General features: G+C 42.6%; 1 protein-coding gene across 1 annotated transcript in view; it reads left to right on the plus strand.

Annotated features, from left to right (window-relative positions):
- The window catches only part of LOC111864705 (serine/threonine-protein kinase PLK1), a 120,063-nt gene that overhangs the window by 39,119 nt on the left and 56,201 nt on the right, over window positions 1-24,743 (plus strand). Inside the window, exon 2 of the mRNA XM_023852154.2 lies at window positions 11,896-12,003. Coding sequence (XP_023707922.1) covers window positions 11,896-12,003 — 108 coding nt within the window. The remainder of the gene's footprint in view (window positions 1-11,895; window positions 12,004-24,743) is intronic.

The raw sequence follows: 24,743 nt of genomic DNA on the forward strand, positions 1-24,743 counted from the left end.
GCACAGGTATCCGGAGACAGGGACTAGCTTTATTGATTGGGCCCAACTGAGTAGGTTTTTCCTGAAGACGGAGACAGAATCCAGTCCCCAAAACATCGTGTTTTGAAAAATAAACAGGAGATTTTTGGATAAAGACAAGACGATGGATAATATCCAGAAACATAATGTTTGTACTAATGTACTATCGTCACAAACTTTTATATCTTATTTGAATCTCTAATTTTTAATGACAGGTTGTTTGATTCCTGAATATGAAAAATACCAAGAGATTTCAAACCTAAGTTTTACGTTGTATGTGATTCACTTGAAATAACTTTTCTTTTGCCCTTTTTTATATTGCTAGTGGGGTGGGACTAAGTCCCTTGTACTGCGGCCACTTCTGGCCTATTGTACCAGCACCAGATGATAGGTGAGGGTGATTGTGGAGCAATTGGTGGAATGAAGATTGGCAGGGGAAACCGAAGTATTTGGAGAAAACCTGCCCCAGCACCACTTTATACACCACAAATGCAACTTAACCAGACCCGGGATCGAAACCGGGCCGCCGCTGTGGGAAGCCAGCGACTAACCGCTTGAGTTATGGTGCGGCCTTTCTGCCCACTTAATGCTGAAGTTTGCGGTTTGTTTGTATCCCTCCTGAATTGCCTGAGCGTTGACTGTGGATCCAAATAGCCCGCATAAGGTTGTATTGAGGAATTAATGAAAGGATGTGTTGGGTCGATGTCGTAATGTACTGTTAGGATAACGAAGGACACAGGCTTCTGTACATATTTAGTTCGTATAACAGGTACATGATTACTTGAAACCGGTTTAACGGAAGTCTTTTACTCATAATGCATATCTTCGTCTACGAAAGGTCGGTTTACAGCTGCGGAGTGTGGACAGGCCAACTCTTCAAACGAAGAGGCTTGATTTTTATCGTAGCAAACTTTAACGTGTTAGGGAACAGTGATTTCCGTTCTCTGGGCCATTGAAACTAAAACACCGGCTTTCCTGTACAAATGCGGAAAGTGTTTTTCCTCTGTGTACGTCACTGGTTTGTTGGACAGTTCGTACACCATCGTAATCTGATGACGGGTGCGATAACCGTGTTTACTCATAGCAAAGAACGTTTTCGGGTCTGTGGAATGCGGTACAAGAGCGCCTCTGTGGTCTAGTGGTCAGAATTGGATTCCCGGCGCTATCGTATTTTCTGAGAAGTAGTGAGTTTAGAACGGGGTCCACTCAGCCTCGTGAGGATATTTGAGGAGCTATTAAAAGGAAATAGCGACTCCGGTTTAGAAAACTGAAATAAACAGCTGTGGGGATCCGTTGCGCTGACCACGCCACACCCTCTATCCGCTGAAGTTGGTACTACGCCGTTAAGCGGCGGTCGCTCTGTCGGTATAGTTCGCTTGCGGACTACAGGTCACGGAGTTTGTTTTTATTTGTGGAATGCAGTACATGGCTTGATAAATCCATTACCCTAGTTTCTCATTTAAATCGAAAGTGGTCGTTCTCCGTTATATATTACTGTTAGCAGTAATAACGACAACAAAGCTGAAATCTTCAGTAATAAAGAACGCATAAAATACCAATTAAGATCGGCGTATCTTTGGAGGAAAACAGCAGAAACTGTATCAGATAGAAGTCCGAGACGGCTGTTATCAATGAATTCGGAAAGTGACTAAATTATACAGTTCTAGAATGAAGAAGTTCCTGAGCCCAGTGGCCGCGCGGCCTAAGGCATGAACTGTCTTCGCCCGCTCAAGCACTGGGATCGTAAGTTCGAATCCCACTCGAGGCATGAATGTCTTGTATGCTTATTATGTGTGTAGGCAGCGGCCTTACGGCGGGCTGATCCCCAGTCCAAGGAGTCCTACCGACTGTGTATAGGATCAATGTAAGGGAAAACTGTCCTTGTGCTTAACTAATTAAGCACTACGCCATGAAGGCGTATGAGTCAGTGGATGTATCGATCCACGTTTTCTGCACCTCGGCACTAGTTGGAGATGAGTGGTCAGCTTCACGCCCCGGTTGCTTTACCCCCGTGGAAAGAGCCCCCCAATACACATTAAATAAGAGGCTGGGTGAGCTCCAGAACCGGTCTGGACGACTTGGAGAAGAGAAAATTCTTGACCTTACCGGTACTCGAACTCCAGATCCCTCGGTCGTGAAGCTCGTAGCGAATCGCTATACGACTGCGCTATTCCGGCTCATCGTGATTAGGATTAAGAAACTTAAAAAGGGCCAAAGGTACACAAATGCTGCAGCGCCATAGATAGATAGATAGATAGATAGAGTGAAGAAGTAGAGAGTGTTACACGATAACGTAATTGTAGAATTATCGATTGAAATATTTCTGTTCAGATTCAAATGAGCGAATAGTGACGTTGTTGGATGATACTTTTACTGTTTATCGGCGAGCTTATCCAGAAAGGTTAGGAACTGGTGCCCTGCAGTTATGCATTCTTAGAAGTCGTTGCTGGGCCCAGTTCCTCCTCCTGAAATGCTGGCTTTTTTTTTTTTTAGTGGTGTGGGACTAAGTCCCTTGTACTGCGGCCACTTCTGGCCTTTTGTACCAGCCCCATATGATAGGTGAGGGTGATTGTGGAGCAATTGGTGGAATGAAGATTGGCAAGGGAAACCGAAATACTCGGAGAAAACCTGCCCCAGCGCCACTTTCTCCACCACAAATCCCACTTGACCAGACCCGGGATCGAACCCGGGCCGCAGCGGTGGGAAGCCAGCGACTAATAGCTTGAGCTACGGCGCGCCCCTGCTGGTTGTTACACCAGAACTCGAGACAAAGCACAGTGGGAATTTCTTCTGTTTTCATTTTTTCTCTGTGTTGAATAGAGATGTGATGATGTATTGCCTTGCACTGGGGGCAAGTGTTTATTAATCTGTTGCTTGAAGACCTGAAAACATAACTGCCGCTATATTCCTGCACTCTAGCCACGGAAACAAGTCCCATGTATGGTTGGGATGACAACGCCTGAGCCTTCCTCCTGCCTTACTGCTGACTCACCCCCCGCTTCCTCTTGCATGCAGCAGCGAGCTAAAGCGCTTGTCGCTAGCGAATGAGCTCATGGTATCACGAACAACATACGTTATCTGAGAACGGAATGGTTAGACCAGGGGTTCCCAACCTTTTGCATCTTGTGTCTCACCGGCCATTCTGTTAAAAAGAAAAAAAGAGAAAGAAATCCTAGTCCAACCATAGTAAAACAACAACAATAACAACAATTAAAGTTCTTTCCCTTTCCATTATTACAATTATGTTCATTTTGGTACTATATTAATCATGATTGAAATTCATGAGAACAACAATACTTTACGAATTGTTATAATGTTGTACTATTATAATACGAGCCGGTATAGCTCAGTCTGTATAGCGACGACCTACAGGCTGGACGGCCTTGGTTCTATTCCCTGCAAGGGCAACAGATTATTCACCCCTCCACTACGTCCAGACCGACTCTGGGACTCAACTACCCTCCTATTCAATGTGTACCAGGGACCTTTTCCTTTTTGGTAAAGCGGCTTAGGCCTGAAGCTGAGAGCTCACTCCACTTCGTGCCTATACTACGTCATGGCATGGTGCTTAATTAATTAATTAAACACAGGGCCTTTACCTTTTTGCTGTTTTAGCCTACTTATTTTGAAAAATAGTAGGAGGCTTATGATGTCGCCTAGTTGTCCGTGTATCCCCTCCTAGTTTTTCAGGCTTATGAATTTTTTTTTGCTGTGTGTGTGCCCCCCTACTTTTTCGTTTTCTTTGGGGTCCTTTTATAAAAGTAAAGTAGGCGTCTAATTCTTCTCAGAACTTGTTTATTGGTACAGTTATATGAAACGACATAAGCATGATTTCGTTAGCAGAAATACGTTTGTAATGCAACGTTAATGAGAAGCTTTGGCATAGAATTCAGGGAAGCATTTATGTCAATGGATTCTGTGACTGAATTATTTTCGCAACCTTACAACAAATCCGAGATTAACGGCCGTGGGGATCCGTTGCGCTGACCACGCAACACCCTCTATCGGCTAAAGTTGGCACTAACTTCGCCGACAAGTGGCGGTCACTCGGTCGGCATAGTTCGCTTGTGGACTATAGGCCACGGTGTTCTTGTTATTTACTTGTTACTCGGCCTACCTTCAAGTTCGACCAGTTGATCGTATCTTACAGGCTGAGAAATTGAAGGACTCACGCTGTAGCGGGACGCGTCAGCTCGAGGAAGACGCGGATATGTCGGTCCATGGGACGTCTTTCCATGAACTCAGTATAGTCCTTAATTAACATGGCTGTTATCTCCATAAAACACTAGGAAGTGCAGAAAGTCCAACCATTGAAGCAAACTAGGTTTTGTTAGGATTCTCCTGGTTTTCTTGCAACGGTTCTCTTTATTCTTTGTTCAAAACATGTATTGACGCTAAGTAATGTTAAGTGGCTGAAACGCTGTGTAGTAGCTCTGTGACTCTCGAGTCCGCAACAACAGTTGGTTTTAGAACTGTAATTGGAAGATCGCTGTGCAGTCTGTTTACATTCAGCGAAACAGCTGGCATTCTTCAGCGGAGCCAGACCAACCGTACTAAATCACACAATGTGCAATAAGAATTATTTTTTTTTATATGCGAATAGGAAGCAAGAATTGTTTCATGATTGCGCGAGCTGGTTTAGTGATTCATGTGGAACTTGTGCAACTTGACCGTGCTTCAGACAAAGAACACCTCACAGTAGGCATGAGAAGGACCTGACACATCGGCACGATCAACTTGCTTTCCGGTCACGTGACATTAATGATGAACAAATAATACTCAGTATTAAGACATTTCAACCGGATATTTCCCCAAAGAAGAAACACTCATAAATACAAGTAAATAAATATGCGTATACATACATGGAGAATAAAGGCACGTAAATATAAGTAAATACATACACATAACATATACATCCTGAGGCCCTGGCAAAAATATGTATACCTATATAAATAAATACGTACCTACATAACATATGCATATATAGTACATACTCCATGGCCTGTAGTCCACAAGCGAACTATACCGACCGAGCGACTGCCGCTTTTCGGCGATGTTAGTGTCAACTTTTGCGAATCAAGTGTGTCACGTGGTCAGTGCAACGGTTCCCCACGGCCGTTAATCTCGATTTTCTAGACCGGAGTCGCTTCTTCCTTCAAAGAGCTCCTCAGTTATCCTCACGAAGTTGAGTGGACCGCGTTCCAGACCCACTATTTCTCAGATAATCTGGTAGCACCGGGTATCGAACCCGGGACATCTGGATCTGTAACCAGGAGTGTATACAAAAATAAACATATGTAAACGTACCCTATATGCCTATATCCTGAAATATCTCCGGAAATGTGTGTTGCATGTTGAAGTAGGGAGATTAACAATATACCGAGCAACTTCTGTCAAACGTTGACATGTGTGCACACAGACAGACTGTTGAGATAGTAATATCACTTGAATTCCTGAAGGTACACACCTTTTTCTTCTATTTGTATCAAAATTTAAAGCTATCCCTGTAACAGGCCGTGAAGGCCCATAGGATTGTGAGACGTCGAGGCTCCCACATTTTGTCTAGACCAGGGGTTCTCAACCTTTAAGAGACTGCGGTCCAGTAAGTTCTTTTTATATAAGACGAGGGCCCAGTCCCAACAAATTTACTCATAAATACCTTTCCAGTTTTGTTAAAGTTCAGCATTAAGGTAACGTAATGTTAGTAATTAATTATAGAATAATCATAAAGAGTATTAGTACACTTATGTATGCGGTGTGGCATGTTGACAAACATAAAATTACATTTAAATTAGTTATCAATCACTGAACTAATGAAATCTTGTAGCATTTTGTAGTTTCCTCAGACCAACATCATTAAATTAATTTGTGCTAATTTTCATAGACATATCCCATGCTGATCACCAAAAACTTATGTTATTCAGCGTAAAATTGATTATTGTATTATTAAATTGATTTTAATGGTGGTGCTTTGAAAAAGACGGCAGGCAGTGAGAAAAATATTTATGCATTCTAACTCACCATAGAAGTCAGCTGAGTAGGGGAAGAAGCAGAAGGATGTCAACTTGCCGGCGAAACACTTATTATCACATACACACGCCAAATAATTATATATGTGAAGTATGTAATTTGATAAATAATGTAACGTGTCTGGAATCCAGAAGAGTCACTTCTATGGAAACGCCAGAACAGACCGTTGCATAAGAAGTAACAATAGCGATACTGTAATCCCAACAGCGAGCCGTTGTGTAGAGAACATCGAATCTCCACGGTTACGACAAATACGCGTAGCGTTCCCACGGAGACAACGGAATAACAATGGGTCATTGCGTAGGAAACGCGGAGCCAACAAAGCGACGTTTCCACTGCTATAACAGAGGATTCATTTGCCTAGCAGCGGCCAAGGTTATAAATAGCCCGGCTTCGACGAGAAGCAGTCAGTCTCGGAACAGTCTTCGAAGAAGAGTCTCGGAATAGCCTTCAAAGGAGTCAGTCTTGGAATAGCCTTCAAAGGAGTCAGTCTTGGAATAACCGCCAGAGAAGCCAGTCCAGTGTCGGCCGACTTATTGTAAGCAGTGATTGTAACACTGCAAATGGCCATGATTGTAAAGTGTGTAAAATGAGCGAAAGGAATACATTCGCTATACCAGACCTACGCGTGAAGTTATTTGTAGCGATACACCCAAATACGCTACAATACAAATGTATGAATCTCTCAATTCTTAACACTACTTCCAACACTAATTAATATTTTGATTTTAAAGACTCAGCACTTTAACACAGCAATTATAAGTTATTGGAAAGTTGAACCAAGTTTCTTTTAAGAAAGCAGTCTTCTGGGATTTGGCACCGTGAATCTTAGAAGTTTCTTTTATCACAACTGAGTTTGGAAGGTTTCAGTTAGGCTAGTGAGACTTCTGTTTCTGTTTTCCGTCCGTCAGCTTATTAATTCTGGGATGAATTGGAGAGCCAAACGGAGACAGAAAGTTGCAGGCAGTTCCTCTGTTTCGTTTTAAGCACAGTCATGGCAGAAAATGCAGTTTCACAAAGATATGTGGTGGAAAAACAAAGAAGAATCCTCACTGCTATTTCATGTAAATTTGGATACTCATTTTTCATTCTTATCCAGAATTTCGAATTACTCGTATTATTAAAAATACTTTCCAGTCCTTTGTCCGGTGATAATTCAGTCAGTTGAAGGGTTTCTTGATGGGAAAGGGCTGTCTCTTTGTGTTCAACAAAAGGGTTCACAATCCACATATTTTGCCTCCAGGGATCGTCATGTTCGGGATAATATTTTTCAAACATCATGTTGAAGTGGGCTGCAATAATATCTGAAACTGAATTGTGTGAATAGAAATCATATGCTTCCATAATATAATCTGTGTACGACTGAAACATTCCATTGTTTCCTTCTGCAATCATATTAAGCCAGAGTTTGCGTTTCTTTTTGAATGATTTGATCTTGTTCCACACATTAATTATTGTTGTATCTGGACCGTGAAGTTTTAAATTCAACTCGTTCATGTAAGAAAATATGTCGCTGAAATACACCAGCCTGGCTACCAATTTCTTATCCTGGAAATAATGGGACAGGTTACTTTTCTTATCAATTAGAAAGAGCTCGATTTCCTTCGGAGTTCATATTACCTCTTGAGAACTTTACCGCGTGACAACCAACGAACTTCCGAATGGAAAATAAGATTTTGATGATCAGAGCTCATTTCATCGCACAATGCTTTTAACAGTCTTGTATTTAAAGCACTTTTTTATATAATTAATAATCTTAACAGATTGAGACAGGACTTCATTAAGCTCAGGTGCCATTTTTTGGAGGCCATATTTGCCTATGAATGTAGCAATGCGTTGACACTAAGTTATTGGCCGCCATATCATTAATTTTAGTGACCAAACCTGAATTTCTACCTGTAAGACAGGCAGCGCCGTCAGTGCAAACTCCAACGCAATTTTTCCATTCGAGATCTCTCTCATCAATGAAACCATTTAAAACTTTGAAAATTTCACTGCTGGTAGCGTGCGTAGGTATTTCAGAAACACTTAAAATGTCTTCCTTCATGTCACTCTCATCATGGTCAATATATCGTACATACGTAAGTAAAATGCTGCTGTTCTGAATATCTGTAGATTCGTCCAGTTGTAATGCAAACAATTTCGATTTTTTAATTTTTTCAATGACTTGCTTTTCTGTATCTTCTGCCATATCAGATATCTGCCTACCAACTGTATCATTCGACAATGGGATGTCTTTCATTTTACTTGCGGCAGACTGGCCCAATATTTGATTACAAGCAGCAGTCAAAGAAGGCTTAATGAGTTCTTCCCCAATGGAATATGGTTTTTTTTACATTTAGCTATCTGTAGTGATATTAAATAAGATGCCGTCAGAAGTGAAGTGTCAGTGGTTGAAGCTTGGTAAATAATTTTTTTTTCTACCTTAAGTGCATCTCTTTGCGCACAAACAATTCAATGGGTTTGTTGACTAGATCAGAATGTCTTGTGTCGAGATGTCGGGTAAGTCGCTATGGCTTCATAGCTTCATTTCCCGGAACAGTAGCACAAATGGCACGTTGAGGTCGTGGCAATTGATTAGTGTTAGGACATTGTATGAAACCAAATTTTAAGTAGCTGTCCATGTAATTATGAATGGATGCAGACTTTTTCTGCTGTGTGCTGGTGGTTTTCCCTTCATTTTGTACATCCTGGAGATCGCTATGTAGGCTTTAGGTGGATGAATCATTACTTGTTGCGTCACAAACACTTTCAATACGAGATTTCTTAACACCAAACTTAAACAAAGGCCCCTGTCTCTTATTCATATTAAAATTTAAATCACTCAGGTTTCGAAACAAGCACTTACACACTGCAATGCGAACTTGCGAAGAAATAGTATTCAGTATTACTAGATTTGAGAACCGGATACAGACTGCCTTGATCTTCAAATTCAGTGGAAACATTTTCTTTATACTTCCTTGCTGATTGGTCACCGACATTTGCAACACAGATGTCATTTCGCTCAGTTCTGAGAACAGAGGATATGCCGCCCATTGTTGTAATCGGCTTGCAGGCAATTTTTATGACTGGTCATAAACATCGGTATTGCCTTTCCCGAATGTTGAAAGATTTGGATGTCTGAAAATTCCCGATCATTCATGAATACTTCCACGTTTAAAAATGTGCGGCTTGGTCACTGACATTTGCTACACAGATTTAGGTGTTCTGTGTCTGAGCTTCTCGACACAAATATTATTCTCCTCAGAATATTTCCACTATAAAATATTTATTCATGAAATATGCTTAGAAAATGAAAATGACAAATTCCAGAAGAACCTCTCGCGGCCCAGTATAATTGATGCTAGGGCCCACTACTGGGCCGCGGCCCGGCTTTTGAGAAGCACTGGTCTAGACAGTCGGCTCGCAGATGGCGGTAAGGTTGTCAGCCTTGCACGCCGGCCGCCCTTTACCCCCCAGGAACATTTCTGGTTCTCATTTCTGTTAGAGAGTGAGTCGACTCCAGGGCCATAGTACCTCTGGAAGGATTAGGTAAATTGAAAAAAAAATATACCTCTTTGGGACTGGAACCCATTGCCCTCCAGCTTGTAGCATAGTGCCTCAAACAACTATGCTAGCGCGTGCCATTCTTTTATCAAATACTAAAAAAAATTTACTGAAAGGAAGTAGGCTATTAGTTCTCCCAGAACTTCTCGTTGTCCAGAAGAATCCCAAAACGGTATTACGAATTGCAGCTATAATACTGCTTTCTCCTTATATTTTCATTCCCTTGAAACGAAAAGAAGAATAGAAACTGGAAGTATACGTTCAGAATTAAAATAATGAATGAATGAATGAATCTGATAACGTGAATTTGTACGATTAATGTACGACATTTCGTAGAAAATATACTGACGTGGCTGTCCTGGTAATTTTATGCGCAATAAAACAAACTCCGTGGTTTTAGTCCGCAAGCGAACTGTACCGACCGAGCGACCGCCGCTTGTCGGCGAAGTTAGTTTCAACTTTAGCGAATAGAGGATGTCGCGCGGTGAGCGCAACGAATCCCCACGGCCGTTAATTCTGTTTTCTAGACCGGAGCCTCTATTTTCGTGAAATAGCTCCTCAATTATTATCACGAGGCTGAGTGGACCCCGTTCCAGACCCACTGCTTCTCAGAAGAAATCTGGTAGTGCCGAGAATCGAACCCGGACCCCTGGATCTGTAGCCAGGAACTCTGACCACTAGACCAATAGTTAAATAAATACAGTTTTCTGAATGGAAATCGGTGACAAGGAACACACATTGATCGGAACCCCTAAATTATCGCGTTAATTTTGCGTGCTGAACTGAAAATTTTAATTACAGGAGATAGTTCCAAATTTACGATTCGAAGAAAATGAATATAATCGTAAAATAAATTCTCAGATCACTATCTTGATTTCATATAATAAATCTCGCAATTTAAATGACGTGTAAAGTGTAAAGATAATTTGATGCCTGTTATCTCCCTCCTTTCAGATAAATTAACGTTTTTTGGAACAGTGAGTGAGGTGATAACATGAAGTTCTGGAAAGAACTAATTGTCTACTTTCCTTTCACTATACATTGGGCATCTGTGCGACACGGACCTCGCAGAAAACACGTCCTGCAGATCGTCTGTGGTTTCGCGTGTGTTCATTTCCGTCCGAATGTTCTTAGCGAGCCGTTGCTTAACAACGGCCGTCTCTTCGGGCTTTACTATTCCAGCTTTCATGCGTTGTGCAGGGGAATACAGATATCTAGGTGATCTGATAAACTGGAAATGCATAAGAAGTAGTGGTCAGGAGACCGAGACTGCTCATTGGGCAGACAACTCAGACTTGTCACATGGATGTCATGTGACCCAGGACGTTGGTGGGTTGACTGGAATATGTTGGCCGAGCGACAACATAATAATTCAGCGATGATGATTGTCGGTTGGCTGTCTGAGCTTGGTAAGTTCTTGAGTAGCTGCACAGCTAGCGGCTTCTCAAGAAGTGTTCAGCTCCATGAAGTTAATGTATTTCTGATAATCAATTTTTCAAATTTAATCGAACCAGTTTTCAGAAATTCTTTTTTTTGGGGGGGGCTTTGTCCGTCATCCGATTTACAAAAAAGAACCCTGCAGAATACAGCGTTTGGGATACTGATCTGTTTCCGACCTCAAGTGTGGGAGGGTGGGGGACGACTACTGTGTTGAGTCCCTTAGAAAGAGCTGACCTCAGTTAGGTCCAGTGATTGAGGTTAGCTCTTTCTAAGAGACCCAACAGGGTAGATGTGTCCTTTCCTCATCTGAGAACGGAAACAGATGCAGTTTTCAAAATAGTTGTGTTCTCTAGTTTTTTAGTATACCGGGCGATGGATAAGTCCAAAAACCCAGCAATTCCAAGTGTTATGCACCATCATCAGAAACATTTATATTTTACAAACCAGTTTTGTCTTCATTTAAAGTAACATGTAATGCGTATCATTGCCGTATGTGTTCAACTCTAGCTTTTGCCCTGTCATTTCATCCCTTCAGCTGTTCTCAGGAACCCCATTTCAGATATATGAATTATATTTTTAACAGTCTCACCTTATCCCAAATCTACATCCATTCAGTACTTTATTTTATAAAATTTAACCTTGTGTCGTTTTGATTTTCCTTATTTGACATTCTTTTATGGTAACGCGTATGACACAAATAGTGCGATATTTTTGTAAATTTAGGTTATTTTGATATACTCATTTGAGTTCGTATAGTAGGCCCATGTAGCACTCAGAGCTTAAGGCATTAACAATGATTGTCATTTCACGGCCTGTATTTATTTGAATTTTTATTATTAGTAGTATTTTTTATCCTTACAGGGCGGATTTGCACGGGTACACGAATTGATTGATCTCACTACCAACACTGTGTACGCTGGCAAAATCATCCCCTTGAATCGAATCACAAAAAGACATCATATGCAGAAGGTAAGAAAATATCACGTTCTTTGGCCTCCTCTTAACTGTATTTAGTTACTTGTCCGTTTTGTAATTTGGATATTGGTTATGAACGAATTTTTTGTCTCACAAGAAGCAAAACATCACGTTTCTCTAAATTTCTTTTCTGTCGATTCAACATTATATCATTACTATAATCACTTCAGTGCAGCTCTTTTTTTATTTATTTACTGCTAACTCAGCAGCTCGAAGGCCAATTATATAGGCAGACAAAGCGAGGAACACAACAAATACATGCACAAAAACAGCGACAAAACAAGCAACGTGTATCGTTTAGACAGTAACAATTCAGTTTGTATGCAGTCATGCCAACCATGATAGAACGATAAGAAATAAGTATATATAAATAAATTAATACCGAGTACAGTTAATATTTTTAATAATTAATACGTATAAATTGACCGCCTCTGTAGTCTAATGGTCAGAGTTCCTGGCTACAGATCCAGAGGTCCCGGGTTCGATTCCTGGCACTACCAGATTTTCTGAGAAGTAGTGGAACGGGGTCCACTCAGCCTCGTGGGGATAATTGAGAAGCTATTTCAAGGAAATAGCGGCTCCGGTCTAGAAAACCGAAATTAACGGTCGTGGGGATTCGTTGAGCTGACCAAGTGACACTCACTATCCGCAGAAGTTGGCACTAATTTAGCCGACAAACGCCGATCGCTCGGTCGGTATTGTTCGCTTGCAGACTACAGACCACAGAGTTTAATGCGTATAAATTATAAAATATCAGGGGAAACAGTTGTTTCAAATCCACCATCTCATCAAACAGCAGTAATTTTTACTAGAAAAGTAGGTAGTAAATATAGAGAAATCTCTGATTTACCGAGCAGGAATTCGCAAACCAGTTTCCGAAACAGAATTGCAGAATTTAGAGCCAAAATAAACTTGAGCCAGGAACAGTGTATCAAGGTGATACTTTCTCATAAGTAAAATGTGCAATTTTAACCGCTGTAAAACAGTGGAATAACTGTAAAGGGCTTGAGGAAATAAATTATTGAAACAAGGCTGCAAACTTTGTTTGCTTCGTTCTAGTTTCTTGGCATCAATAGACATAATACAAATCCAAACAGCAGAGTCGTATTCAAGCTTAGATCTTACTAACGTAAAATATAACATGTACATACATTCAATGAATGCGGTGAAAGTAACACCGCGAACTGGACCCAACAACAAGATCAGAAAAATTGTGTCTTCTGGGACATAACGCCGTATAATCTGTTGAAAGTCAAGTGACGTTTCGAAGGAACATATCGCCTCAATCTTAAGGGTCGAAGAATAAGACAAGCAAGAAACCAGTGTGAAGCAGGTAGCAAGTAGCGCTCTGCTTTATGGGAGTTTCTTTGGTTCATGTAGAAAGGGCTGCAAAGCGACATTTCTTTATCAGGCTTTCCAAGGCCCCTAGTTTTCATAGAAACGAATTCTCCTCTTCGTTCATCAGTTCACACACTATGACTTACCCAGGGCCGCGCCATAGCTCAAGCGGTTAGTCGCTGGCTTCCCACCGCGGCGGCCCGCGTTCGATCTCGGGTCTGGTGAAGTGAGATTTGTGGTGGACAAAGTGGCGCTAGGGAAGGTTTTCTCCGAGTACTTCGGTTTCCCCTGCCAATCTTCATTCCACCAATTGCTCCACAATCACCCTCACCTATCATTTGGTGCTGGTACAATAGGCCAGAAGTGGCCGCAATACAAGGGACTTAGTCCCACCCCACTAGCAATAAAAAAATCACTTACCCACAACTGGGGATACATGGAAAAGCGTTTATAGCGATCCTAGCGGTACATATGAGAGAAAATCACACGTACAAATGTGTATTTGTGTTTATGTACTTCACAGAGTACCACATAGACATTGCTCGAAGGTTGTTTGAAGTTCATGTCCGTTCAGTCGAAACGTCCTTCCAATGTATTTAATCTCACTTCGGGCATTCAATGTCAGTTTACAGCCTGAAACGTATTAAAGCAGATCTGACTTATATTCTGGTTAATTTATACGATGCCATACTGCGTAATCGAGTTAACTTTAATGTTGTATGATCTATATCTCGAAAACAGTACGTTGTATGAAAAAAATCAATATTGTAGCATGTACAGCCGTTTCTAGGCAACGGCTCGGCAAACACGTTCCCGCTGCAACGGATACGCATGCAACAATAGAGACACTGTTGGAAACGGTGTTTTTTACTCGATCCCTGCAAAGGGGTTATGAGGAGGACAGTTAAAGCAAGAGGCGATATCGAATACGTCCACCGTAGCCCTGCGAGTCGTAGGAGGCGACGAAAAGGGATCCCAGTGCCTGGGGGTAAAACTGAGCCACCCTGTTCCTAGGGGGATATAAATACGGGGACCTGGCCCTCCAGGTTAAGGGAGTCTCAAATCTGTGACAGTAAAATGTGGTCATGAGTCCCGTGGGACTCGGGCCTGAGAATGACTGTGCTGGCGAGGACTGGCAGCGATTGTAAACGACAGACCCATCCTCTCATCAGAGTGGATGTTACATAAGGACTATAACCGCAAATGTTCAGTTGGAAAATAAAAATTCTCGCCGTGGGTCTCAAGGGACTTGTCGCCAAGATGAACTGATCGGCGGTAAACCGCCATTCGTAAAGTAACTCTGAACTCTGAACTCTGAAGAATAGACAGTCGGCGGGAGCCGCCGTTCAGAGAGGACTTGAGCACGGAATCAGAGGAATACCATTGTTGGAGCCGTTACCAGGAGACATCTAGTAACAGACTGAGAACATGAGTCTGTGTTCTCTAGTGATTTGTAAAGTGTGGAAATTATCGATTGAACTATAAATAGGTGTAATTATGAGTTGTGTGTTAAAGTGGTCAGTATATCCAAGCCAATCTATGGTCACTCTTAACACGTGACAATATTAAATATACATGTAATTAGTGGAGATTTCATGAAACATTTTTGTTGACTTAGTATAGCTCAATCGATATAGAGACTGGACGCACGTCGTTCGATTCCCGGCACGAGTAAGATTTCACTTCACAGCATCTAGACCGACTTTGGGTCCTACCCAGTGGATACCGGGGACTCTTTTCCTGGGGGTACAGTGGCCTGTGCGTCCATCTGCTGCTGAGATCAATAATGTTGGAGCTATACCTCCAATTCCCTATACATCTTCATGGCGTAGTGCTTAATTAATTAATCACACGAACAAGTTTAACTTTTCTAAGTATGTAGAATTTTATGTAAATTTGAAATTCTATTGAACATTACTTACTTACTTACTTACTTACTTACTTACTTACTCATGCAGCTGAGCCCTTCTGGAGGAGCCACCAATTCTGCAGCTACTCAAGAATTTCCCAGCATTTTATGGAACCCGAAAGTTCATTACCATGTTCACAAGAGCCCTCCACTGGTCCCTATCCTGAGCCATACCATCCCATCCTATCTCTAAGATCCATTTTAATATTGTCCATCCACCTACGCCTTGGCCTTCCCAGTGGTCTCCTTCCTTCTGGCTTTCCCACCAATATCCTATATGCAGACTTCGTCTCCCCCATTCGTGCTACATGGCCTCCCCACCTCATCCTCCTTGACTTGATCATTCTAATTATACTTGGAGAAGAGTACAAGTTATGAAGCTCCTCATTATGCAGTTTTCTCCAACCTCCTGTCACTTCATCTCTCTTCGATCCAAATATTCTCCTCAACACCCTGTTCTCAAACACCCTCAGTCTGTGTTCCTCCCTTAATGTCAGAGACCAAGTTTCACATCCATACAGAACCACAGGCACAATTATAATTTTTATATTCTAATTTTATGTTTTTGGACAGTAGACGAGAAGACAAAAGGTTCTGGACTGAATGGTAGCAAGCATTACCGGAGTTCAATCTCCTCTTATTCTATTGGACAAAACGAATTTAAATGATAAAAATCAGTAATGACTCTCAATGCTAAATTTAATCAGGTCTCGTTCAATTAAGTCGCTGTTAAACTCTGCATCATTTCATGCCACGGAGACGACGCGCTTTGCTAAACGGCTTTTACTGATGTTTACGCATGATGAACCGTCTCTGTGGTCTAGTGGTCAGAGTTCTTGGCTACATATCCAGAGGTCCCGGCTTCAATTCCAGTCGCTGCCAGATTTTCTGAAAAGTAGTGGGTCTGGAACGGGGTCCACTCAACCTCACGAGGATAATTGAGGAGCTATTTCAAGGAAACGGCTGCTCCAATCTAGAAAACCCAGAATAACGGCCATGGGGATCCGTTGCGCTGACCACGGGACACCCTCTATCCGCTAAAGTTGGCACTAACTTCGATATGCGGCTGTCGCTCGGTCAATATAGTTCACCTGCGGACTACAGGCTACGGGGTTTGTTTTTTCTTTTGTTTTTACGCAGTATGGCAGTGGTACTGAAACCGACCGCAAGAAGCTCCATGTATTGTGCCAAGAGCCGGGCTTTAATACAGCCCTGTTTCACGGGTTGCAGAAATATGATTGTGTATTACTCGCTATAGCTCAGTCCGTATAAGGAATAGGCTATGGGATGGACGACCGAGGAGTCGGAGTTCGATATCTGACATGGGAAAGAGATTTTTCTGTTCTCCATGACGTACAGATCGGCTCTGGGGTCGATCCATCCTTCTATTCTGTGGGTGTCTGGGGCTTGACGCTTACGACTGACCTCCATCTCGTTGCGAGGTCAAGAATAGTGGAGCTATACCCCTGTCCCACGCACGTCTTCATGGCATGGTGCTTACTTAATTAAAGCCATGGATAACTTGACCTTCATCGCCAATGAAATGTAAGTGCATACAAATAAAAACAAACATACTCTGTGACTTCAGTCCGCACGCGAACTATACCGACCGAGCGACCGCCGCTGGTCGCCGAAGTTAGTACCAACTTTAGCGGGTAGAGAGTGTCGCGTGGTCAGCGCAACGGATCCCCACGGCTGTTAATTTCAGTTTTCTAGACCTGATCCTCTGTTTCTTTTTAATAGCTCCTCAGATATTCTCACGAAGCTGAGTGGACCCCGTTTCAGACCCACTACTTCTCAGAAAATCTCATAGCGCCGGAAATCGAACCTGGACCTCTGGATCTGTAGCCAGGAACTCTGACCACTAGACCACAGAGGCGGTCTGTAAGTGGAATCACGACAAAGCATTCATCTTTTCACTGATTATGACGAATATAAATCAATGAACCCCGTAAGTACAAATTTGCAGAAAGTATATAAATAAGACTGTTTAGACTTCATGCCTTACTCTTAGGCCGGAGAAGTTGCCGCACCAGCAAGGGGACAGAAGTGTACAAAGGACGTACAGTGACTTACAGAGCGCCCTCTGTACATCCTATTCGAGAGGAGAACGTTTGCACTTTGACACCGCAATGATTCAGATTCGTAAATGCCTTCTGTAGCATGCCTATGATGATATGTATCACTTTATCTTGACTTTATTCGGCCCAGTTTTAACTGACGGAACTTTTGACATGAATGTCTACCGCGGGAAGGTGAGGCATGTGTCGCGGAATCTCGTTAGAAACCTGTAATTGATTTGTAGACTGTTTAACGTTGCTGTGCCAAGTACTGAACCTGACATCAAATGACCGTGCATGGTGAATTGGAACTGATGCGTGATGAACTGGCGACCATGTTCATGTCCTGTTCCTTGTTATTCTACTAGAATGTCTGAGGAATACCGGGACATTTTTCAGTCAGGATTATCGGCCGAAAAGTCTCTTCCAGAAAATTTGGTCGTGACTTTCTGGAGTTAGGTTTCTTATTTCATTTAACTGTACTCTTTTATTGTTTATCACATTGGCTGCGCATTCTAAGACATGAACTGTATTCGCTCGCCCGAACCCTGGCATCGTGGGTTCGAATCCCACTCAATGCACGGATGTCTATGTTCGTCTATTGTGTTTGTGTTGTTCTGTGTGTAGGTAGCGGCCTTGCGATGGGCTGATCCCCCGTCTGAGGAGTCCTACCGAATGTGTATAGGATCATGAAACTGAAAAAGCGGCCAAGGTCCAACAAAAGGGCTGTAGAGCCGTAGATAAATAGATAGACTTTCTCATTAGCTGTCAAAAGGAGAAAAATAATATGGAAGGAAGTTCTCTAGACATATTTAGTATAGTGTATAATCTCAGAAGGTGTCGGGAGAGAACAGTCATTGCAGCTGGTTTCCCGGCAGAGTGTCGAACCCAGTACCTTCGAATACGATGGAGGATGGCTTTCTTCAAGTTGACTTATGCTATTACTAATCTGTGAGCGATACAGTCCGTGATGAACCTTGGCCCTTGTTTTACAGTTTCTTAATCTTATGGACAGTCGATAGGACTCCTTGGGCTGGGGAACAACCGGTCGCAAGGCTACACACACAGAACAACACGACCGTAGAATATGTGCACACAGACATTCATGCCTCGAGTGAGATTCAAACCCACGACTCCAGTATCAACGGGCGAAGGCAGTTTGTATCTTAGACCACGTGGCCACTATGATCGGCAAGTACACTTAATTTCGTTGACAGAGAATAAAAATGAGATAATGTTTTATGAAAAAAACTGTATTCTGCAATGCTATTATTTTCGGGAAAGAACACTTACGTTGGAAAGCAAAGTCAGCAGTGAAAACCCAGGAATAAAAACAGGCGCACGCAATTGGCCTGTACATTGAACCATTCAGGTATAGTGTATAGAGGTTGAGTGATGGTTTCCAAACTGCGATTCGCGAATCCTTTGTAGTTATACATAATGCTTCAGAAGTTTAACCGGGCAAAATCCACAATGCAAAACTTTTAGCTCAGTATTTTTATGCAGATTCAAGGAAAAGTGATAACTGCTCTAGCTGCTTCTTTAATAATTTATTTTAGGAATTATCCTTAGTTAGTTAGTTATTGGAGAGGGTGGGTTTCCCCATGCACTTAGACCTGTAGTGGTCCATTGTGCTTCCCTCTATGATTTCTACCAGTCTCTATATCCTACCGGTACTGGTGCTTACCATCAGTCCCGCCCAGCCAGCGAGACCGGCTCTACTAGCTGAGAGGTATCTATAATGCTTCCCCCATCTACCAGAGGTATTAGAGACTGCTGTTGGGCGGGAAACGTCCGTAATTTGGCTCAGTGACCTCCTTTGGAGATATGAGGTTCTTTTACGTGCCGTAAAGCTACGACACGGGACCCACGGCTTAAAGTCCCTCCCGGAGGACTTGTTCCCTGAATTTTTCCGCCCTTAAAAATTCGACGACCTCCGCCGGGTATTTGAACCCGCGTACAACGAGTCATGAGGTTGGAACGTTACCTCTAGACTACGGAGGCCGCTTTAGGAATTATCCTTTCTCTGCAGACCCTTACTCACACAGCTCAGATGTACTGATACTTTGGTTTCTTCCAGTTTTGATTTGTTTCATTCTGGTCCGTCACACTAACAATTACAAAGACAAAACAACACAGCAAGCCAGAACAAACACGGGACAGTGCTGAGAATCTCCTTCTTAAGATAGACAGGTGGCACAAGTTCAGCCCTCTCCAAGAAAGACGATAGGAGAAGGGACACGAACCTACTTGGTTTATAAATTTTAACTTAAACAACAAAGTTTAAAAACTTTAATACCAAGAAAGCTGCTGTGATTGTGAAAAATTTGATATTGTGTGTATTGTGTATTCCAGGCATTGTGTGTGTATGTAATTTAGCACTCAGAACACCTATTGTGATAGTGGTTTCCGAATAAGTATTGATATTCCCTCTGAAGATGATCCGTAAGGATCGAAAGATGTAAGGGTGCTAAGTTTTCAAGTAGTAAAACTTAAATAGTCACACTGGACGGAGTTGTTTTGTCTTTGTAATGGTTTCCTCTAGTTTCTGAAGAGATGCTATTTTTTAAACACCGTTGCAAATTTATGAGTTGCATGCAAGTTGGCCATTTCATCTGAATGCTTGTATATAGAGTGTCCTTCAGACATGTTCTCTGAAAAGAACAGACTGACGATTGACGTTTTCTGTTTTTCACGGTAGGGTTCCTGGAATGACAACCATTTTTTCCCAACTGCGGGAGCTGTATGTTATCTGTTTATGATAGGATTAATTATTAGTTTATTTAAGCACGCTGTCAGGCCTTGTAGTTCTAATTACATTAATTTTTTAATATATAAAGATGAGAAGGTTGTGGTTGTGTAGAGATTTGAACCAGATACTTCCCGAATATAGACATTAGTCGTGCACATGTTACGACCGACGGTCAGTCGGCCAATCTGTCTTGGAATAAAGCACCCATCTGGGGCTTACGACCAGGTATTTATTTCTGTCAGACAGTTGCATGTTTGTGGGTGTGGGGCGGTCTCTCTGACAAGAGGACGGGCCCCGTCGATTACAATTGCTGCTGGTCCTCGCCAGGGCAGTCATTTTCAGGTCCGGGTCCGTTGGACCCGGAAGCAGTCTGCAGCCACCTGCTCACGCTGGTTCCTCGCTCGCGGATTTTTGTACCCTGAAGATGGAGGCGATACGTTCCTCCGAAACATCGGTTCATACAAGATCTACACGGCGCCACATGCCAGAAGACGGCATGTAGTACAAATGTATTATGATCGTCTCTTTTCGCATTCATAATTTCCCTAGAATTCCACGTAAATAGAACCGTTGAAGTTAAAAAGTGCTGGGAAGTACAAACTGGCCTGGCTCCTGAATGAAGAACGGGTGTTGTGACAAGATTGATGAGCTGGCTCGGTGTGTTTCATAATTCATAACGCGCCTAGAAATTTTTCGAAGGATTCCAGAAATACCACAGAATTCGATCCACTGCCCTGTGATATGAGAATGGCAAGCTCATCTATCTGAGCCAACCGTTTCCTGTCGTGCCACTCGCATGTTCGGACGAGTGTCAGTGGTTCACGCGAAACAAATTATAGGCCACTTACATACTTCTTTTTTAAATTCACTTAGTGGGGGCTGGAGTCCAACTGGGTCCACTCGGCACGGCGGTCACTGATTGGCCTATTGTAGCCTGCCCCGGGTGATTATGATGATGGAGAATTTGGTGGAATGAAGATAGGCAGGGGAAACCGAATTACTCGGTGAAAACCCTCCCCAGCGCCACTCTGTTCACCAACAAATCCCACTTGACCAGACCCGGGATCGAACCCGGGCCGCCGCAGTGGGAATCCAGCGACTAACCGCTTGAGCTATGGCGCGGCCATTCACATACTTACTTACTTACTTACTTATGGAGCTGAGCCCTTCTTAAGGAGAAGCCAAATTTGCAGCTACTCAAGAATTTCCCAGCATTTTATGGAACCCAAAGGTTCATTATTGTGTTCACAAGAGCCCTCCACTGGTCCCTATCCTGACCCAGATCAATCCAATCCATACCATCCCATCCTATCTATCTAAGGGCCTTCCTAATATGTCCATCCACCTGTGCCTTGGTCTTCGCAGTTGTCTCTTTCCTTCTGGCTTTCCCACCAATATCCTATATGCATTTCTCTTCTCCCCCATTCGTGCTACATACCCTGCCCATCTAATCCTCCTTGACTGGATCATTCTAATTATACTTGGAGAAGAGTACAAGTTATGAAGCTCATCATTGTGCAGTAATTATATGCCACACTATTTTGAAAATCAAAGAAAATTTTAGCTGCTTTCATTCCACGTGTTTTGAATACCGTCCTCTTATTCAAGTAACACACGGTTCATATTCTAGCAGGAATAGACTGAGAGTGTTTGCAGTACGTATTGGCCAGTGGTGGAACAGCGCCTCAAAATGGCTACTCCGACTTCTTATTCAAGAAGTACCCGGTTCGAGTACCGACCGGGTCGAGTTTGGCATGATTATCTGACCCTTCATACAAGCGATAGCCGATCATACTAACCGCGCGGTCTAGAGCATGAACTGTCTTCCCTACTCGAACGTTGGGATCGTGGGTTCGAATCCCACTCAAGGCATGGATGTTTGTATTTATTCTGTGTTTGTGTGGGTAGCGACCTTGCGACAGTCTTATTCCCCGTCCAGGGAGTCCTACCGACTGTCTTAGGATTAAGAAACTGAAGTGAAACAAAGCGTTTCACGGATGCCCTATGCTCCAAAGTGGAGGCAACAGGAGAGATATATTTACTAGCGATGGAATTATATTTTAAATAGGCCATGGCTAATTCCTGTCATATCTGTCGCGCGAACTCCACTCGTAACTCTGTCATCTGGCATTCAGTGAAGAGGCTGTTGGCGGTACCCCAAGCCCTTACGGTGGAGTTATTGATTAGATTGAAGGTTCGAAATTAAACCTGAAGTATCAGCGTCGATCAGTGGCTTTTCCGTGTCTTAGATATCCGCCGTTGTCTCTTACGGCACTTAACTTCTTCCAGATGATGATGTTGAAAATATGTGCCATAAGTAACAGGAAAATAAACGGTGATTCTAAATTGTTGTCGGGGTTTCCGTGGTCTGTAAACAGAAACACCGACAATAATTTAGAATCATCCTGTATAAGTGTTTCATAACAGAATAATTTCAGTTAGAATGTTCAGTTCACATCAGAACTCGAAAAAACACTGTTTACAATCTAGTGACACTTTTTATATTACGTTCTTTTTGAGGTGTTGAAATGCGAGATAAATTTGTATTGAAGTAAATCTTTTCATGTTAGCTATTTAGCGACACTGCCTCAACTGCTGATATCGAAGGAAACATGAAGTTGACGGGTCTCGTAACATGGATCCTTATTTGTAAATCAACTCCATTTTAGCGAGTGTCACCTGAATTTATGAATTTTGTTAAAGTCAGAGTTTGTTTCCTCTAACAACTCATTCCAGCTGGGTGTTATATAACGTGTCGACTGGTGGGATATTATGAACGTTTTTCTGTAAAGGACATGGAAGCGTCCTTTCGTATTTTGATGTTCTGTACTAGGATTTTCCTGGAGGAACTGAGGAAAACCCCCAGAAATTAAGATAATACAGTTGGCCCCATGTATCTTAGTCGAAGAAAAATAATGTGTACAAATGATGTCATCAGACAATTCATTGTAGTGATTAGTTGTGATGTGGTATTCTTTTTAGTTTCTTGGGGTGAGGCTGAGACTGAGTCCACTTGGTACGTCGGCCACTAATCGGCCTATTGTACCAGCCCCTGACGATAGATGATGTGGAGCAGTCCGTGGAATGAGAATTGGCAGGGGGAAACGGATGTACTCGGAAAAATATACCTTCCCTAGCGCCATTTTGTCCACCTCAAATTCTATATGACCTGACCTGGGCTTGAACCCGGGCTTCCTTAGCTACGTCATTGATCCTAGTACTCTAATAACATAATATTAAGATCCAAATTTCGATTTTCGAACGGAAGACTGGTTAACCTTAGCGGCCCCCAGGAAAATTCCAAGGTAATGTGTTAAAATAGATCACAACTCTCCGCTCTCTTTCCTTCCTTCATAATTAGCATGTCATTTCTCATCCAACTTGACGCAGGATGGGCTCCTGTGTCACAGGTTTCAAACTTTCTTGGCTCTGGGACTCAGTCTTCTGAAAGTCGGCGACCCAGCGACAGAAAGCATAGTCCAATGAGCTGATGGCTATCACATAGTTTTTAAAATGGCGAGTTTGCCTTCTGTATGGCAGGAAATGTCAACGCAGCCCCAGAGACAGCTGTTAGTTTTGTTCAGTACACACGGCTGTCGAGCACAAATTTCCAGTGGACGCATTTAGGTGTTAGAAACGTGTTCAGTAGCTTCCTTACTTTTTTTTATTGCTAGTGGGGTGGGACTAAGTCTATTGTACTGCGGCCATTTCTGGCCTATTGTACCAGCCCCAGATGATAGGTGAAGGTGATTGTGGAGCAATTGGTGGAATGAAGATTGGTAAGGGAAACCGAAGTACTGGGAGAAAACCTGCCTCCGCGCCACTTTGTCCACCATAAATCCCACTTGACCAGACCCGGAATTGAACCCGGGCCGCCGCGGTGGGAAGCCAGCGACTAACCGCTTGAGCTATGGCGCGGCCTGGTTATAAACTCTTCATGTGATATTTCATACTATGAAGTCAGTTGCTGGAATCTTGTTGTTATAGTCCAGCTTACATATAGCGGTATATTCAAAACTTTTATACATATAGTAAACTGCTTGGAGGCCCGTGGTATAGGTGTAGTATTATTTGATATTAAATGTTTTTGAAGGGTGCTCATATTAGAATGTATTTTGTCCGCTCTGGTGAGAATACAGATTGCAATTATGCAGGAACTGTATTACATATAGATAAAGCAGTAAAAAACGTCAAAGCTATCCTTGTAACAGGACGTGAAGACCCATAGGATTGTGAGACGTCGAGGCTCCCACATTTTCTCTAGACAATCAGCTCACAGATGGCTGTAAGGTTGTCAGCCTCACGCGCCGGCCGCCCTTTACCCCCAAGAATATTCCTGGTACTCATTTCTGTTAAAGGCTGAGTCGACCCGAGGGCTATAGTCCGCCTGGAAGGGTTAGGTAGATTGAAAAAAATCCATCTCATCGGGACCCGAACACGCGACCTGCTGACTTGTAGCCTAGTGTCTCAACCAACTACGCTATCACGTGCCCCTACATATAGACAAAGAAAGTGATATTGCGTTCCCCCTTTAAAAGGGAATTTAGCATGCACGCCTACCGAGAGTTAACATTGAACGTAAGTATGCACTTAAATTATTCAGTCAGATTTGTTTTTACGTTGCTGTGTTTCGAATGCCAATGTCGTAAGAAGAATGCCAGTGTGCTAGCCACTG

This window comes from Cryptotermes secundus, unplaced genomic scaffold (genome assembly GCF_002891405.2).
Source record: "Cryptotermes secundus unplaced genomic scaffold, Csec_1.0 scaffold616, whole genome shotgun sequence".
Lineage (NCBI taxonomy): Eukaryota > Metazoa > Arthropoda > Insecta > Blattodea > Kalotermitidae > Cryptotermes > Cryptotermes secundus.